Raw genomic sequence first — 20,771 nt, 5'->3', positions numbered from 1 at the left:
TGTGTGAGCAGCAACAAGGAAACGTGTTGCAAACAAATGCATTAAAGGCAAATGGCATCCTGCCATAAGGGCAACAACTGCGCATAAATTGTAAAGAACACTGATATACTGAATATATAGTTGTAATTTATATATAGAGAAATTACTTAGCAAAGTGTCATGTAATGACTGCAAAAAGCTTCTCTTAAGAATGCCACATTTGTATAGATTTTCTGGGTTAAAATCACTTGCAAATCAGAAACACGATTTTTTTCGAAGAGGCGTTTTATTTATCGCATTAAACACAATAATTGTGTATGCAAAGAGTTTTATTGGGTTGTTCACTAAGTAATTGCATATTAATGCGATTGAAAAGCGATTTTTTCATTTGTGTCCAACATTTTATAAAATTATATATTCTTCTCTTTAAGCCAATATGGATTACTTCTTTGACGTTTGATAGGCAAATCGCATTCGTTAATGTGACGAAGCAAATTTCGTTTTATAAGATGATGATGAACTCATATTTCAAGCTTCAGAATTAATACTAGACATTTCGATTTAGTCAAATTTATTCTTTCAGCAATTTATCGAGTTGTTGCTCAACGAATTTCATCTGGTTTCGATCTTCGATCTTAGATAGAGCACCAAACAAAAAAACACAGGCCTTACTCAATCAGCTGTTCAAATACACAACAGTGAAGCGATTAAATGCGAAGTTGAATGCGAAAAATTTAAAAAAAGTAATAGCCAAAGACAACTTTATTACAATAGAAAAATTTTGGTAATAATCGAAGGATAAAATTTTGGTTTTTGGCACAATAGCGGCTTCAAACAAAAGGTGTGTTTTTTTTGACAAAATCAGCCTTTCAGAGTGGTTTAGAAATCGAAATTATTAACAAAATCGTATTTTTTTATTCATCACCTGAAAAATATGTATAAGAAATACATTCACTCACATTCGGTAAACACATCGTGAGGGTTAATCCCTTAAACTATTTTAATAACCCAAGCCCAACCCCAATTTCTTTCAGCACTCAAGTACAACATAAATCTATCCTCCATATGCATAAACTATATTTAAAGGAAATGTAATTTTCAATAATCATAATTTCATTTCAAAAGTGCTAGTATCACGACACTCCACCCACATATCGATAACTCCAAAAGCAAATATAAATGAAACTGAAAAGTGCTTGATAACTCCCAAAACTCTCCTCAGCTTTGTTCCCGCCCAACTCCTCACACGTCACTATGCCAACGAGTTACCATAAAACCATTGTTGCGTCACACAATGCAGTTCGCCTTGCATTGTTGCACTGTCACCGGCACATTGTCGGTTCGGCTTGCATGTTTGAAGTTTCGGTTATTGAAGTGAGAGTCAAGATGCATGCAAAGTAATCGTTGTTAACATGAATGAGTTCGATACTTGAGTACAGCTCCCTGCGACACACTGGCGCACACATGCAGAGTTGCTCAAGAAGCATGCCGCAGCCACAGCAGTGCTAACGATTGTCACAGATAATAACCACCACCCTCCGCCCGCCCGCCGCCAGCTGCTCCGTTCAATTCGTTTTGTGTCAGTCAAGCTCTAACAATGAGATAACATATCAATTTCCCATTGAAGCGTTCGCCACAAAAGTGGCAAAGAAAGCATGGAGGCAAATGCTACGGTGCCACAGCCGTGCGAATGTGTGGCTATATGTTTACAAGTGTAGCGTTGTGTTTCCGAAGGTACACACATCCATACTATTGCAGACATTTGAATTTGTGTTTTAGCGGTTTTATTCGAGAAGTGTGCATGTGTGTGTGTGCAGGTAAATTTCCTTTAACATGCAAACAAGCAGCAGGCTGAGTAAGCTGAAGCTAAAATTACACAGGAAGAATTGAATTTCTAAGAATCTTTAATAATAATCAATGGTACTATCTGCTTCTTTATACTGCTATTTTCACCCTTTTTTAACCTTTAAGTGGCAACAAAAACTTTTAGGTAAAGTTCGCTAATGTAGAGTAACACCAAGAAATTATTCCCAACACCAGCTTGACCAGGGTTAACGAATTATCCAAGAGCACTGATATAGAAAAGAACATTTTTATGTTAATAATAATAAGGCCCTATATTCCTTTTGGCAGTGGCGTATTTACAACTTCGGTCAACCCCCTTTATCTACCTACCTACAAGTTTCATGAGGTGGATCGAACAAAAGTGAATTTTTACAAAATATCTTCGATATTAAGTATATAAAATTATACACTAAACGGTTTTTGAAGAAATTAATAGTAAATTTTCCAGACATGTTATTAAAAGCCATAGAAAAAACCCATTTTCGCCCGATATCTTGTACACTTTTGACACAATTTGCAGGAACTTTTGCCCGAACTGGTGTTTTTAAATACCATTTTTGAAAATTTGGAGAAATAAAAGTATTTGTTACATTCAAAGCATAGGGTAACTATGAGAGTGACACGTCGCTAGACAAAGCTAGAAAAGTGCATCTCTAAGTTCTAACACTAGTTTTAAGGAAGATATAAGCCAAAAGATATACATAAGACAAATTCAAAAACTGAAGAGTATTCGAGTAAAAATTAATATTTTTCATTGTTATTCAAACTATTATATTGTGAGTGGAAGTATTTTTCTGAATATTAAAAAACAGCGAAGATCGTTTTGCCGCCCCCCAAGACGTTGCGCCCGGGGCGGAAAAATGGCAAAAAGTTGTCGACCAAAATTGTACATATTTGGTTCACTAAAGGCTTTTTCGACTAGCGTATATTTATAAACCCACGTCTCGTAACTTGTTATAAAACGTTCGATTAATGTAAAGCACGTAGCTCCGTTGTCAAGTATCTGATTTTCCTCTATTTAACGATGTTTTTGTGAACGACTTGCATGAGGAAAGTTTTCGCTGATTTCATGAATTTCGCATAATACTTTGTGCCACTCAAATACTTGTGTTGGTGGTTAAGTGAACTCTCCAAAACAATACTGCACCATTTCAATAATTCCGTGGTCGTGATTCAATAACAAACACAAAATTTCCAACAAAGAATTTTATTTCTAAATTTTCAGAAAAAATTTACGCTTTGCAAACAAACAGATGTGAACGTATTAGTTGACCAATGGAGAGCCTATCACATACGAACCTAGAAATGGTTGTATCAATCTAGAAAAAAATTATTTATCGATTTTTTGCGCTCTCAGCGTAAATGGACCAGTCCAAGTTAGTTAAAGATTCAATTAAATCAATAGGAAAAGTAAATCGTTGGCGACTAGTATTCATTTGTCAACGTCAAAGTATTCTAATATCCAATATTGACTGCATTTCGAAGAAAAAATCCCAATTGATTCTAGAAAACACAAGTAATTTCTAACAGTGTAGACGTATATTTTCACCTTATTAACACTGTCTAAGGCAAACCGAATACGCTGCGCACAACAATAGTTGCTATCAAGTGGAAAAGGAAGAGATTAGATGGGAAAATGTGTATTTTTCACGACACTTTGTATATGTATATAACATACATATGTATATGTATACACATATGCTAATATGTAAGCGTGTATTTACAATTTGATGGCTGGGAGCTACCGTGGAATTGCACTCCAACATTACAAGCATTTCTTAGATATTGCTTTGACATTTGCATTTGTGTGTTTTTGTTGTTCCAACCCGCACTTTAGTGCAATTTCATGTTTCCTTACAAACCGCTGTAGAGATGCTTATCCATACAAAAGTAATTGCAAAGCGTGTAGTAACATTCATAGAGCTTACTACTAACGGACTGACGGGATGCGTTTGCGTTTGCAAATATTTATTTGCGAGTGTGTGTATATTTAGTAGCAAATCTACTCATATAAAAAAATGAATTTAGTTATATAGATACATATGCATATATTTAAGTTTGTTTTTATGTTTGTGGCAGTTGGCACCAAGCGGCACCAGCAGCGCCAATAAAGGCAATCAAGCGGCAGCGTCTTGTGCAAATTGACACGTGCAAATATTTGCAGGTTTAGCACAGCAATATGTACAAAATCATATATAATATATAAATATATATGTATGTACTTATATTGATAGCAATATGTATATGCCGCACCGCCTTTCTGTGATTTGACACATTCGATTTTAGTGAAAGAGGAAGCGCATGCAACTGAGTGCCAGCCTTATCACTGTTGCGCTGGCAAATTAGAAGCAAAGTTGCAATGATAACTGCCTTCAGTCGCAATGACGCAACGCTTTTCAATATTCGTTAACGCTTATGTGTGAGTAGCTGCTCTAACTCGAGTTGACTCCGCTTGCATCAAGGTGAGCTAACGGCTTGCCATTTGCAACGCTGCTACCTAGCAACAATACCTGCATTTACTATATAGTATATGCATACACACGCTTCCACATGTGTAAGCCCACAGTTTACCGCTTTGACAAACCCAAAGCATTGTGCGCATGTGTGTGTGTGCGCTGTTGTCTGCCATTTGGCATATGCTAACCGCAAAACCATCAGCTTTGCATGCAAATATTGAAATTGAATTTTCGATTAGTCCGTTATTTGTGCATATATTAGCCCCAAGAAAGCGCACAACGGCACACACACATACGCCTTGCATTCAAACAATGTATGCCTGCCATTTATATGAGTAGATGAGTAGGTGTGGCAGGCAATTCGTAGCAGCTTTCAATTACCTGCAGAGCATATGCAATCCCTAGTTGGACTAAAGCACACACAAGGAAACGTTTAACACCGGTCTCACCCAGCTAATTGCTTTCGTGTATACTCGTACTTGCATGCCTGCAACACATGCAACACACGCAGCGGACTATCTGTGAGCTTCCGGACAGGTTATCAGTTAAGAGGTGGCTCAAATGCGTTGGGGGTTTTCTAAAAACAGATAGATTTTTGAATTCGAATGCAGAATTTTTGGCACCGGATCATGGGAATAAATGCTTTAAAATGATATATTTGAAAAGAGAAATTGTTTAGTATAAATTTAAGGAAAAATATTAGCCGAGCTGGCAGAAGTCTAATTGAGTGCTTTTATTTACATCAACAACAAAAAATATACATACATACTTAATACAAACTCATATATAAATCTACTTTCTACCGAGATGTACATATAATCAAGAAATCTACTTTTGCAACTACAACAAAGAAAAGTTGTGAGTTCGTAAGCCATAAATTACGGGCATATCAATATTAAATGCATTTGCGAGTTTGTACAAGTTGTGAAATGCGGTTTTCGCATGCAATAAAAGCTTGCATTCAACTTAGTTGAAAAGAACATTTATCTCAATAATTCAAACTTGCTTGCATTGAAGTTTCAAAGAGTTTTGTGCAACCTGCAGCACTGCGAAGCCATCAAACTATGGCCGCAACGATAAGAGAGGCCGGAACAAGTTTGCACGTGGCGGTAATAATTACAGTGCATATTCAAGGCAGTGAGCGTATGTATAAATAGGTGAAGGTTTTAAATTTATTTCAGTTGCTTTGAATTAAAGCATATACCATGGAACATAAATTCAGCTGGACTAATAAAAAAAAATATTTTTACGCTTTTCATTACATATTTTTCTTAAAGTCTTTCAGTGTCTTCAGCCAATTTTGGTTTTTCCGCTTTCGCCCCATTTTTGAAGCGCCATTGGCTAGATGGGCGGTATCGACCTCAAATTCTTACACCAACATCTTGCCACAAGTTTGATTAATGTAGAATACTCAGTTATGTCAATAAGGTCGCAAACCACTACCCGTATTTTTGTTTTTTGCAAAAGTTTCAAGTATATTCCTACAACTCTAGTATCTTTTTACCCAAAAATTAACCAAAACCTTAACCAAAACTTTAACCAAGACTTTAACCAAACATTAACCAAACCTTTAACCAAAACTTTAACCAAACCGTGATGAGTAAATCATTAAGATATATATTTCGATACTCTTTACTACCTCACTGATGCCAACACAACGACTTTCAACCATTCAACTTTTTCGTTGCTATCTTCAATAAAAAATGGATAACTTGCATGAGGCAAGTTTTCGAAGACTTTACGACCTTCACAGAATGCTTTGTGACACTCAACTACTTTTGTTGGTGGTAAAGTAGATCCCTCGAAACAGCTCTGCACCATTTTTAATAATTCCGCAGTCGTGATTCCATTAAAAACAAAAAAATTTCTGGCAAATCCGTTGTTCTTGTTCTTCTTCGTGGTAAAAATCGCCAGAGAAACTTATCGTGAATTGAACAAGCCACTGCCAAACACATACTAATTGAGATGCGGAAATCAAGCCTCACACGAATAAAAATAAAATTGTAGCAATTTAGGAGACAAACTTTATCGCTTCCGTTTCGGACCAGTTCGGTTCAAATTTGATCAGATTTGTACATATGTATCTCCGAGCTGACCACCATTAGACAAATATTTTACTCCAATGCCTCTAATCACCAAGAAATTTGCGCTAAAATTTGTACTGCTGATTTTTCTCCTCCATCCCATTCTATATCGCCGATCTCATTGCCAAAAAAAACCACTCCACTAAAGTAAACGTTGATTTATTTTTCACGACAGCCGACAGCTTCGTTGCCCTTGAGCGCTGCATGCATTTTAACTAAAGTGAAATAAATAAATGCTACCAAATGCAAAAGCGAAACCACACACCTTTCAGCTAGCCCCAGCGCCCGTGATTTTTGTAATTTAACGCCTCGCTCGTTCGACACCTGCGAGCTGCAGAACACACACACCTGTATTGTATGCAACATGGAAAGAGTGTGCAGCTGTTAATGCATTTGCGCTGAAGCGCTGTCCCAGAAGTTAAGCTCTATGGAGTTAGCAAAACAGTGGATGGAAATCCGGTGCACTCGCTGGTTACTAGTGGAATTCAAATATATATATCTAGTATTCACATACGAATAAAAAGGAGTCGAAAACTCCGTTGTAGTAAACATTTGACATATTGTTTGCTTTCGCAATTACCAAGTTGAACTTTTTCACAAACATAAGCTTACAATATATATACGTAAATACATATATACAGATACATATGGAAGCGTATATACATACATATATATGTGTTAAATAGTTGATCATTTCCGCCGGAAGCAACAAAAAATTGCCTCTTTATTGCATTGCGTTGTTCGCTCTTCGTTATATATTATTTAAGTTTAATTAGGAAATAAACAAAAGGCGGGAAGATGATTGAAAAACATTGAGTATTTTTAAATCGTAAATCGTTACATTACTACATGTATTCAGCCATTTTTCATATATCACTTTCAGATATAGATGCAGTGATTCGGTTTAAAAATCGAACTTGCCTTTTCCAGAAATCGAATAATTTTGATGTGATGACTTGTTCTGAAAATTAATTTCACATATTCAAATATAATTTGAAAACGAAAAACTAATCCAACAGAGGAACTTTGAGGAGAAAGTTTCCCATGAAGAGCTCATCATTAACTTGAGCTTCATGATGTCAAAACACTGTAATATTTTTCAAGCAGGAATGCCTGCAGTTAAGGTAGCAGCAAAAAAACTAATTCGAAAAAAAACTTTATCCTAACAGCGGTTTGGCAATGCTGGTCTTAATGACGTTGATTGTTCGATATTTCTGGTTCAAAATAAAGACTTAAGAGGTCTTTTGAAATACCTGCTGTTATCAAAATTCATCTCACCGCAATGTTGGGAGTTCTTATTAGACACTGTCTTCTATGTACTTATGGCTTGGCTATGGAAGCTGCAATTTGTTAAATCTGTTTGGAGGAAAATAAGTTGAAAACTCTAGATACTTATTAGTCACTGTCGAACTTTTGCTAAGTTTGAAGCAATTCGACAGTCATACCGTTTACGAACAAACCAGCCGCCTAAACAAATTGGGAGCAAGCTGGTAGACGCTTAAAAAAGGAGGTCACCAGCAGAGGCACTTTATTTATCATTAAGCCCATTTTGGTAAGATAAATAATTTTTTAAAACATTTCAAAAAATGTCGCTCTGAATACTATATGTAAAAGGTCGTCTTGTTGACAATTATTTGGAAAAAATGTGTACGAAGTATACATGTTGGAGGAAAGTAACTACAAAGAGATTTCTTTAAACTGCTTTCAAGAAATATTTAATTTAAAGGAAAATTTGCATACTACTGTGGACAAAAAACAGTAAGACTTTTAATGTAAATTTCGCGAGAAAGCCTATTAGTAGATTTTTTTCGGTTAGTTGCGCCATCAAAATAAACATTAGTGTTTAGTGTACGGTTGTCTTTCTGAAATATATATAGTGCATTGGCGATCTTTACTACGAGTGAAATTATTCAACAAAGAAATTTCATGAGATTTAGTGTGTGGAATAAAATTTCTAGTGCCGAAAGGTTCAGAATGTTGGAAAAGTGCATTGATGACACTTGTTGTCGCGAGCAAGTCATATGCTTGAGAATGCTCGCCGACTACCAGCATGTCATGAAATTACTGGCGATGAGTTTTGGATATATGCTTACGACCCGGAAACATACGGTTAATCGGATTAAATTAAGAATTTTAAAATTATGAACAGAGTCTTACTATTTTTTCCCAATATTTGTAAAAGGTGTATACACTCCCGCTCATAAAAAAAACCGATTGAAAATGGGCGTTAAGGGAAAATCCCGTTATCAAATGTCAGTTATTTTCATTTCCAATGTATGTTGCAGTTAAAGTAGAAAAACTTAATTGAATTTAATATTATATTTTGGTGAAATAAGTCAATTAAAAGTGAAAACGATGTTTTGACTGCAAAGCAGAAAATAGATATTGTTTTGTTTAAAAAGCAATAGAAGACAAATGTTGCTAATCGAATCATCAGTGAGGAGGTTCTGGGAAACATATTTAAAAACTGACAGTGTCCTCCACCACCTTGGAACGGATGTTCAAGGACGTCGAATCAACAGGAATACAGGAGTTTGGTGCGAATATCTTTGAGAGAACGCTTTAAAACTGCCCCAGAAGTTGCTGCAGAGCTTAAAGATGTTCATCGAATACAAGTAGAACTAAGCAGCTCAACTGTTTGTTAAAGAAAAATGATTTGAATGCCTGAAGAGCTGCATAATCCCCGCTTCTTACAGCAAAAATGCATCATACCCGTTTAAATTGGTGCATTGAAAGAGAAAATTGGTCCAGAAATGAATGGAATTGTGTTTTCAAACGAAAGCAAACAAAAACCTTATTGGACAAAAATCAGGAGTCATGGTTCATCGCAGAGTCAATAAACAATGTGTTCACAGCACTGTAAAACATTCGTCATGCATTATGGATTAGGGTGCAATCACTAATTATGAAATTGGCGAAATAATAATATTAGATGGTACTGTCAACGCAGCAACATACGCAGAAATAATGAAAAAAGGTGTTTTACCTACCAAGGAGACTTTAATCGAGCACGTAGGAAAAGTAATTTTTCAAGATGATTCTGCACCGTGTCATCGGTCAAAGCGAGTAAGGACTACCTAGACATTTTCTTTCACGAACAGTTCCAGACACACTAATTATGGCAGATAAACTTTTTACTTATAAAAGCAGATAAACTTTTTACTTCATAAGTCAACGAATACAAAGATATTTTGGGGATTTAGTCCTGGAAATATCCCTGTACTCAATACTCAATCCAAAATTGAAGGACATTGTTGAATTTTTTAATTAAAAAATTATATGAAAACATGCCCAACCGGCTACAAAATGTTATAAAGGCAAAAGGCGGTGACACCTACTATTAAGTAAAAAGTAATTTTTTATGCCAAATCAAACAAGTATTTAAACCTGTTTTGTCACCTAAAAGCTTGTTTTTTCTACATTTTCCATATGCATTTCTATAGTAGAAAACTGAGTATTTTACAGCGTATTTTAACTTTCCCTGATAAACAATTATTTAAAAGGATAATATGAGTTAAACGGCTTAAAAAGGTCTTTCAAAATTTTATTTAAACTTATTTCAAAAATATATTATCTCTACAAAGCTTATTTTGATTAATTTTTATTAAAAAATATATATAAACTTTATAAATCGGCTTTTTTATGGACGGAAGTGTATATGTATTTTCTAATAAAAAGCTTACAATTTGTACAATAAGTTTTACAAAAGACACATTTTTTCCTTAAACAACTCACAAAAAAATTCCGAACTATAATTACTCAGCCTAACTTTATCTTTTATGAACAGTTACATTTGTAAATATACAAATTAATGTATTTTTATGCGATTTCAATAACCTACAGTCAAGCAGAGACTGTTAACTGCAAGTCAGCGCGCCTAAAAAGATGCTAAAATGTTTAACAACTAGAATGTTTGCATGCAAATTTATTAAACTTAAACGTAACAGTAATTGTTTGTGTATTTTCAAATATTATATTTCATTGCTTTAACTGAAAACCCATCCATCAAATGGATGTTTTCGCAATAAGCACATAAATAAGCCTACAAGCAAGCAAAATTTATTTATACCGAAAGTGAAGCGTAGGCGTACAGCTTGCTATGCACTACCAATGAGAAATATAGTAAAAAAATGCCTAAAAGGTCAACGGAAAATTTTAGAAAGTTTGGCCATCGGTGCTTCATAAATCATAGAGTTGGCATGCGCCTACAAGCATGCTTCAACACCTACATGATTTCTAGCAACAACAATTTTGTTTGCAGTTCAAGTATATATATTTTTTTTTTAATTTTGTTCATGCCGAGGCGTTTGCGCTTGCTATACAGGCGTTTGTTTTTGCTAAGGGCTAATCACTATGCTAATCAAGCATACTTGAATTTAGCATTGTTAGGCAAATGCTTAAGAATTGCTTTAAAGAACTGTCTACTGCTAAGATATTGAATGCACATTTGTGAAAGCATCCACTTTCGCCTAAAGCGACCCATTGACTTTTCACACACATGCATTTAATAAATCTGCCACAAATTTCTCTCAATAATATGCTAATTACTAACAATGCCGCATGAATTTTATTTGAACATCGGCGAAAAAAACGAAATATCTTCACAACTGGCCCACTTCATAGATACGCATCGTATTTTTATGTTGGCTGCCATGGATTCTACGCATGAGTCGTCCTGGTAGGCCCCTGATACTGGAATTCCCCACGACACCGTGCTCGGACACATCATCGGAACGGAAGCATCAGATATTGTCCGATGTTGAACTGAAGGAGCGGTAGGCAAAAACACAAATATTTTTATGCAAAAAAATATAACAATTATTTACCGTTAATAATTAATTAAGTGTTTTTTGACCCACTATATACTGTTAACAATTTAACCAAACCTGTTCTATTCAATTGTATGGTGTTCGTGATTAGCTCTTCGAAATCGCTGCTCGCCAACGTTCTGGACATCGACGATGATTTCCGACACAACTGCCGACCGATGACGCCCGGCGGCACTTTGCCCCACAATCCCGCATTCTATCGCACCGTTTATGGGTAACAGCAACAAGCTGCTGAGCAAAAGCATACAGAAATAAGATTTCGCATATAGTAGAGTGTGGCCACACGTTTGTATTGCAAGCAGTAAAGCTTATTTATTAGACTGCTTGAGTGCTTTTTAGCGCGCAATAGTTTCGGTTGTGGCCACACTCCACTTTATCGCCTTTATTGATATGAAAGTCATCTACTAAATTCATTTATTTTCACCATATAGTCAAGGCGATGACGGCAGCATCGGTCCGATCGGTAGCACCCGCATGCCGGATGCCGTTACGCATCACACTTGCATCAAATCAGCAACGGAATATGAACTAGGTTTAATTTTGAAGGAAATTCGCTTTATAACCGATCAGGTATGTTGGACGATTTTCAAATATTTGCTGTTAAATTATACATTTTTGTTTATTCTACATGAAAGCTTGGTTTTTTTAATGTTCAATTTTACAAAAATCAGTTCGGTGATAAAAACTACGATATTATCTTCAAAAATATCAACTATTTTCCTGAAAGATTTTTCTAATGGAAAGAATCAGTAGATGTAGTAGTGTAAAGCTTTCATTCTGTATTCATATTCAAGCTACAAGATATCAATTTTCTAATAGCTTTATCTCTATAGGAATAAATCAGAAGTCATAAATTGTAATTTTTTTTTCTGTTTAGCTTTCAGCTATCGACGCAATATGCAATGAGAGAAATCATTTAAGATTGAAATGAAAAGTCTTGATTTTCACTATGCTATGTTTGAAGCTTTCATTAGATATTCATATCCCAGCTATAAGCTATCGATTTTCTAATAGCTTTATCTCTATAGGAATAAATCAGAAGTCATAAATTAATTAGTTTTAATTTATTTTCTTTTGAGCTTTCTGGCATTGACGCTATATGAAATGAGAGAAAGTATTCCAGAATGAAATGAAAAGCTCGTGCCACCAAAACTTTGTGCTTTCATAGCTGTGCTTATATGCTTTCATTGTAATATTAAGTGTTAAGGCCTTCATTAGACAATATACAAGCTACAAGCTAAATAATAATACCACAACAATAATAAAATTGTAGCTTTTTAAGAACTTTTTTTAAACGAAAAGGTTACGCATTTCGTCTTAGAACTTTTTCTGCGCTTTTTCTGCCCTAGACACAGTAATCGCTGAGAGAGAGCATTTAGAAACGAGAAGGAAAGCACGTTCATAAAAGCGTTGTGCTTTCAAAGCGGTGCTAATCTTAGATATGTTGTGTTTTAAGCTTTCATTAGTTAAACATATCCCAGCCACAAAGTATAAATTTCATGAATTGAAGAAATACTGCAATTAATAAAGAAATCTGCAAATCTGATTACAGCTTCTTTAGGATCGTTATATGAAGAAGGATCTTACACTGACAAGTCGTCTTAAAAACCTTGAAAATTCTTTCATACACAACTTTTTCCTTTCGTAGCTTGCTCATACAATTTAAAAGACTCGAGGTTTTTAATTTCGGATAAATTTTTACTTCATAGTATTTATTATTATTACAGAAGTGTTAGTCCCCATTTTAGCGACTTTTTTAATTTGGTTACCATTCAGCCAAATTTAGTTACTATATTTGGTCTGCCTAACTGGAAAGATGTAATTGTTATGAAAGCTTTCATGAAAAACAAACCTTCTTAAAACCAAAATGATCGATAGGGCGAACTTTTATTGTCTCTGTGTAACAATGAGATCAAGTCTGAATTTGTCTAATTACTCTATGCGCGGCTTGTGTCCGCACTGAGCTAGTGGGGTTTAGAACTTTACTTAGTTTATTAATTGATTTTTTTATTTTATTTATTTATTATTCAATATTATACTTACTTAGATTAAGGCTTGCACATAATTTGTATGCTTCTTGAAAGCATACATATTTTGCAGTAATGCAAAAACTAAATTTCATTATCATTCTTTAGAATTATTTTAAATAATTATGTATATAATTGATACTAATTATATATATATATTGAGTTCCACAAACACATTGAAATTTATAACCACAAATTGCATGGGTTTTATTAATACTTAAGCCACACTTTTCAAATATTTCTGTCACTAAGCCAAGTTGACCCTGTATACATAGCTAATAAATAATTCCCATATATTGTATATAAGCCTTCAATATATTTTTATATTAGTACTACTTATGGAACATACGACCATTTACAATAACAAAATTATAAAGCCAATAGAAAATAATGGTATTGAAAGAAAATAATTTATGTTTCTTTCTTACACTCTCTCTCTCTTCTGATTCTTCGCGCTTGCTCTTCAATATTATAAAAACAAAAATATTAAAAAACTTAAAAAATAAAAAAATTATAAAAAAAATGTAATTGAAAATAATATTTTTTGCATAAAAATAAAAAAACAAAAAATAAAAATAAAATTTATAATAATAACAACAATTTAAATACATACAAAATGTGTATGGAAATTGTATGAAATTTTCTACACATAAAACAGCTACGCAAAGAAGACGAGGAAAATGACATTGCCAATGATTGGAAATTCGCAGCTATGGTCGTTGACAGACTGTGCCTTATCATATTCACAATGTTCACAATATTAGCCACAATAGCTGTACTACTATCAGCACCACATATTATTGTCTCGTAGCCATATGAGCGAGGTTATTGTTATTGGTTTTATTATAAAATCAATTTGTTAATTATTAAATTAATAACGAAAATTTTTAAGTAAACTTTAAAATTTAAAACCAAAAAAAACGTAAAAATCTGTACACACAAACAAACAAACAATCGGAAAAATATCAACACAACCAAAGACGCACAAAAACACGCACGCAACTACCAAAAATAAACAAACAAGAACAACAAACACCGAGGTGTATACAAACGCAATTTATATACAACAACAACAAGACATTTTCACCAAACGCAGTTACAAATATGGCGAAGCGAAAATCAGTTTACAGCAAGAAAACCTCAAAAAGGGAAAACCAAACACATTTAAACAAGGATTCACCCACACACACATCCACAAAACACCAAAAACAAAAAAACTAATAACACCTAACAAAAAAATACAACAGCAAAAACGCTCACCTTCAACAATCAATCAATCCAACACGCAGACTTGCAACACTAACAGAAATACACTGGAAAAAAATCGGAAAAGCTAAATAAAAATGTTTAATCTCTGCAACAAGTTTAAACAAACAAAAAAATCGTAAAAACCAACTAAAAAGAAAATAAAACACAAATATCGTAATACATTTAAAACCAATTTATAAAAAATACTTTAGTTAAATTGTTAGTATTTAAACAAAAAAAATATTTTTCTCTTCCTAAACAAAAACTTAGCGCGTAAATAGATTTTTCAATTCCAAACTGAAAACACAAAAACAAAACATTAAATTAATTTCATCAATTACCATACAAAATAAATACAAGCACTGCTAAGTTTATGGTAGAAATAGTTGAAACTGGCATAGCAAGTTCAGTAGAAAGAATTTGGATAGACAGATGTGGAAGCACAGTGCTGAGAAAAGTTGATAAGCAATGATTACTTAGTTAGTTAGACTTTAGTCGTTTTCCCAGAACACCTTGGCAAAGAAACATTTTTTTAAGTAAGAAAGTTTTTATAAGAGAGTGCGCTTTGATCAAGAGCTTTCACAAAAAAATGAGCTTTTATAAAGAGCTTTTGCTCAAACGACTCAAATTATAATTAATTTAATTTATTTTTTACTTCTTTTAAGTAAGAAAGCTTTCCCAAAAAGGAAGCTTTCATCGAAAGCTTTGGCAAAGGCTTAATAACTCCGTTTATATTAATATCGCTTCTTTTTAAGCGAAAAAGCTTTCACAAAGTTTTCAAAAAATGTGGAATTTGGTTAAGAGTTTTCAAAAAAGAATGAGTTTTCGTCAAAAATAAAAAACTCAAATTTTTTAGAATGAGCTTTCATCAGAAAGCTTTCACAAAATACTCAAACAACTTAAAATTTAATTAATTCAATTATTTTTTACTTATTTCAACTAAGAAAGCTTTCCCCACAGAGCAAGCTTTCATAAAAAGTTTTCACAACAAGCTCAAAAACTCAATTTGTACTTTAATTAATTATTTTCGACACATTTCAAATAAAAACCTTTGACAAAAAAGTTAGCTCTTCAAAACTTCAACCGTATTTTTCCCACAAGAAAAAGCATAATAAATTTAGAATTGCTATTTATTATATAAAGTCCAAAAATACTCGCAGACTTAAACAACTGAGGTGTTCTAAAGAATGTAGTAATCCCAGTACCTATCGAACACTTTTTAACTGACGTCTTAACTTTCGAAGTTAACTGTGAGTGTAAGCAATGTAGACGATTTGAGAGGAGAAAAAAATCATATGTAATTCACTTCGAGCTAAGAAGCAGCTTTTTGTATATAGAAAATACATACAATATAAATATACACAGATCATTTATGCAGTCAGCATATATCGGCAAAAGTTCACCATAACCAGTAAATAGAATTCATATTAATAATAATTATATATAGATATATAAATCAACTTCACAATAGGAATCATTATGAAATTAATGAAATCGGCGAAATATCATAAACTGCTTTCCAAGCCATTTGCATGACAACTGGGCTCCAATAGGTAAATTTACAAGCGTAATTACATAGAAACACTTAATTAAGCTAAATAGTAGGCACATAAGGCTCATACACATATTTAAAAGTCAGCAGATTTTATAAAAGCCGCGTAAATCGATGTCATAGCAGATAGATAAAAACAGATTTTCATGTCATTAGTTAGAAGCGCTTACAAAATTAAAGAAATTATTTACAAAATTCAGTTCAATATATTATTTACTTTGACATTTCATAAAGGTTTCCATTAAACAAGAGCACAAATAAACGCGTATTGTATGCAAATTATCGCACGCGTGAAAATGTGTAAATAAAATAAAAAACTAAACGAAGTAAGCAAAGAGCAGACGCAAGCATTGACATATGCCTAAATAAAAAGCCGATAAAACTGCCAATTAATTATAATAAACAAAAACAACTAATAACTTTAGCGTGTAGTATAAAAAATGTATCGCATGCGATATTTTGCAAAACAATTACGACATAAAAAAGAATAAACTCCAGCATATTAAATAAAAGACCCACTCCAAACAACTTAAACAAGCGTACAAAACCAATATAAATAACCCAAAAACTGGGAAATTTGCAATGAAAAAAAAATAATTACAATAAAAATGAAAAAAGCGGGAAAAATGTCATGCGCGAAATTTGCGTAGAAATAAGTTGAAGTAAGCTAACAACACCTCATAAGGCTCATAAAACATACGACGCGTCACCATACATACATACATATGTGTATGTGGTTGCGCTGGCGCGTGTGTGTGGACCCGCACGGCGGGATCCCGTAGAGAATTGATACAAGACAGCATGCACTGCAAAAAATGGTTGCGAGCAATAATATCTGCGTGTTGATGACGGCAAAATGTATAAACTATGAAATGCGTTATGATCGAGCGATTTATTGTTTGGCGGCGGTTGGGTGCGCTATATACATATGTATACATATATGTATATATGTACATATGTGTATGTCTGTATATAAGCAACCAACTTGTAGGCGCAGGTGGGGGCACTTAACAATGGACTTGTTTAGTTTAGGGCCACTGATGTGATTGAATTTTCCAAATTAAACAGAGAATAGCAAATTTGTTGATTTTTGTGAGTTCCGTGGGATGCAAAGCAAAGAAATTTAGCTCTCGTTTATTTTATATGGATTACATACATTCATAGAGGTTTTATTTTTATGATGATTTCCGAAGATTTTGTAAAAAATGAGCGAAGAATGGTGGAAATTTTGGATATTATAAAAAGTAATCGAGGCATAATGAAAATGACACCGCTTAAGTCCCTTAGTTTATCTCTCATATACGCTTTCGGTATTTCATATTTCATTCATGGAAATTAGTCCAAAAATTATGCTAAAAAATTATTGAAAACTCATAAATGCAAACCTCATTTCATTTTCCACAAATAACTGCATCCCATTTCTACATTAAAATCAGCAAATCTTGCTTATGCCAAAATAGTTTAGGAACCGAACAAAAAATCGCTCGTTCATCTCAAAGTACAGCAAATAAATTGAAATAAATTTGGAGGCGCTACCATACCTACGTTAATACTTTTGATTTTTTTATATTATATAACAAACAAAGAAAACAATCAAGTCACTCAAACAAGCATTAAATCACAAGCTACAAAGTTGGCTACAGTACGCAGTTTACACCGGTGTAGAACCACTAATGACTGCTTACAGACCAAAACAACACAGGCATAACCACAGACTGAACACTAACGGCATTACGTACAATGCGTTTAGCTGGCGCTTTTTCGCTTACACATGTCGCTTGGGGAGCTTTTGACGCAAGCTTCGTTGGCCCATGAAAGCTTTAGAGCACCAGACACCAAATGCATTAAACTAAAGCTGCAACACAACTAAACTTTTTGGCTTTATTTTTTAATAGTTCTTATTTAGTTTAGTATGGTTATTCTGCTTCTATTTGTAAATCTTGTGCAATAGATACAATCAGAATTTGCTTTGAATATAAAACAATTAGAAAAATGATAATAATAAAAAACAAAAATAAAAATAAAAAATGCAAAAGCAAAAAATGCAAAAGCAAAATGTGCAAAGCCACACAGTAAATTTTTAACCAGAAAACGTGTAGTACACTGAAAAAAATAATATTAATTGACATATGAGCTATGAAAAACAAACGTAAATCAGCTTAAAATAGAAAGAAATAGCAAGTATTTCACATGTACATCATAAATAACAACTAAAATAAGTAATCACATGCAAATAGAATGAATGTGAAGCTACTAAAAACCAAAAGCCTCTCAAAACAGTAAAAGTGGAAAATCAATCCTTACACGCATACGTACAGGCATGCATACCCCCGAGCAATGAGTTTGCAGAAGTAGTTATTTAAAAATATATACGAAAATATAGTAAATATTGCATACAGACGTACAATTTTATACTAATGTTATTTGTAAAGTATTATCACTGAATTCATAAATTTGAGCTCACTGCATAAGTAATATCAATGGAATTAAAACAGTGAACTTCAAATATAAGCCACTCTCCATAATTTTTATAAAAAATTTATTTTCTAAGCATTTACTTTTTTTGAAAAAATATTACTGAATCAATTTTATATTTATATTGCAAAATGCACCTATGCATTTCCTATAGCACGCGTACAGTGGAGAGCAAAATTATTCTTCAAATATGTAGTCTACCTATATGTATGTAACTCATTATGAAAATTTTGCATTTGAAGGTTGTTTCACTCACCTCTTTGTTGAGTTTCCATACCCTTTGTTTTCAATTTACACTAAATTATTATTATTATTTTTGTTTTTTGTTTGATAAAGCGGTTTCCAATTCCATTTAGTACTAAAAGATGGAATATTCAAACTATTAAGAACAACTCTGAGCTACAACTTTGCCGGTTAATTTTAAATTTTGTTGTCCGCGTTCAACTCGAAACACATTCTTATCTTCTGTAACCTTAGAAATCCTAAACCTTTTGAGAATTTGGGCTACAGTATTTCACCTGTCAATCTAACATTGAAACATTTGAGCTCAACTGTAAACTCATTCTTTTAAGAACAACTTTGAGCTATAGCTCTGCCTGTTAATATTACTTTTCGTTATCCGAGCTCAACTCGAAACACATTGTTATATTCTCTAGATTTAGAAACTCTAAAGTTTTGAGAAAAAACTCTGCTATAGCATTTCGTCTATTAATCTAGTATTGGCACATTCGCCAAACTAATTCTTTGGCTCTCAATACTTAAAATAGTAAAATTTCAATTTTTCAAATAATTTTTTTTGGGCACACTGACTTAAAATCAATCAAATTTCAATTTTCTCCATTTTGGAAATATCTTTGTTTCATGCTCAGAATAACTATTCTCTTATAGACTCTTCTTCTTCTTTACTGAAGCAGACGCTATTCATCGTAAAATGAGCGAAAATAGCAAGATACCTCTCACGTTAAACAAAAATAACTGAAAAACTCTTAAGCACTCTTATTGTAATCTAACCAAAAATTTTCACTTTATGCCCAAAACTCGTCAACGACTTGAAAACCTCTTCATTAAGCTTTATGGGAGCTGGATGTACAAAAAATTACTTTGTCTTTTCTTCAAAGATCTAAACTAAAGGTTGTTCTTTTGAAATATATGGTGTGCAGGAAGAAATAAGCCGCATAAATGGCCAGGATTTAGGATTTTCAGAATTTATTATTTAGATTATTCTCTTAAAAAGGCGTCAATCGCCTCGGACTTTTCGACATAGTCAAACGACTTCACTTAACCTTACAAAAAATAGTCCAGCGGCGTTAAATCGCACAATGTTGGAGGAAACGCCAAATGCCCAATTTCAAACTCAGTTTTCCTCTCTCTCTTTTGGCATAGCTGAACATCTCTTTAATCTCAAAGTCTATTGTAGTTACTCTATTGTTTATGGTAATATCTTTCAGTTTGTATAACATAACCTCACACTCCGTCTGCCTTAAAGCTGTTTGTGACGCTGTCTACGTATAACTCAATAAGTTCATAAGCTCAACTATATCTCTAATCCTCGAGTACTAATGGAGATGTTCTCTTTTATTTTGCATAGCCAACATCTTCATAACTTCATGCTGTGTTCCCAAATTCTCACACAACTGTTAGAGGTTGCCTATTTTACTTGGCATTTCTCAGTCTCTATAAAATCTTAGCATTTGTATTCTTCAGATCCTTAAGAACTGTTTGAGATTATGTTTCTCATCTGGTAAAATTCAGCATTTCAATATTTTCACGGTTTTTGTTCCTTCAAACCGTGGTTGATTCTGTCTTCGTATACAAAATAGGAAATAATAATCGCGACATTGGGTTCTCCATAGACGGTAATATTATTGCTCGCTTAATTTTTGAAGAAATATGTACCCAGCATTCCCTCTGCTAAAATTTTCTAGTCAGAAGCGGAATCGGTGGCCATCTCGTTCTGGGCCCATTCACCGAACGTGCGACGCTCTTGATAGTTGCTCGGCTTCAATTCTTCCACGAATTAGATTTTGCAAGCCCGCAAACCAAGTTCTTTCCATAAAATCTTTTAATTATTGCGAGCTATGACGGATACTCTGTCGGGTCTGCTTCAATAGTCTGCTTCGAAGCAGCGATTCTTCGGTGCGCACTGTGGGGCGTCTTTGTAGATGCGAATTATAGATTAGAGTAAACGTTTTGTGAAAACGACACATGGTTGCTGGAATTATCGATACTGCTGGGTGACCATGTCGACCAAAACTTACACGCCGCACGCGAACCTA

General features: G+C 33.7%; 1 protein-coding gene across 1 annotated transcript in view; it reads left to right on the top strand.

The window, feature by feature from the left end:
• LOC120767977 (neuronal acetylcholine receptor subunit alpha-7-like) overlaps nucleotides 1-14,110 on the top strand; it is a 215,648-nt gene extending 201,538 nt beyond the window's left edge. Inside the window, exons 10-13 of the mRNA XM_040094388.1 lie at nucleotides 10,988-11,139; nucleotides 11,285-11,407; nucleotides 11,625-11,763; nucleotides 13,879-14,110. Of these exons, the coding sequence (XP_039950322.1) occupies nucleotides 10,988-11,139; nucleotides 11,285-11,407; nucleotides 11,625-11,763; nucleotides 13,879-14,031 (567 nt within the window). The 3' untranslated portion in view covers nucleotides 14,032-14,110. The remainder of the gene's footprint in view (nucleotides 1-10,987; nucleotides 11,140-11,284; nucleotides 11,408-11,624; nucleotides 11,764-13,878) is intronic.
• Nucleotides 14,111-20,771: the final 6,661 nt, after the last annotated feature.

Source organism: Bactrocera tryoni, chromosome 2 (genome assembly GCF_016617805.1).
Source record: "Bactrocera tryoni isolate S06 chromosome 2, CSIRO_BtryS06_freeze2, whole genome shotgun sequence".
Taxonomy (NCBI): domain Eukaryota; kingdom Metazoa; phylum Arthropoda; class Insecta; order Diptera; family Tephritidae; genus Bactrocera; species Bactrocera tryoni.
The sequence above is the reverse complement of the archived record's forward strand: the minus strand, read 5'-3'. Positions and strand labels throughout refer to the sequence as shown.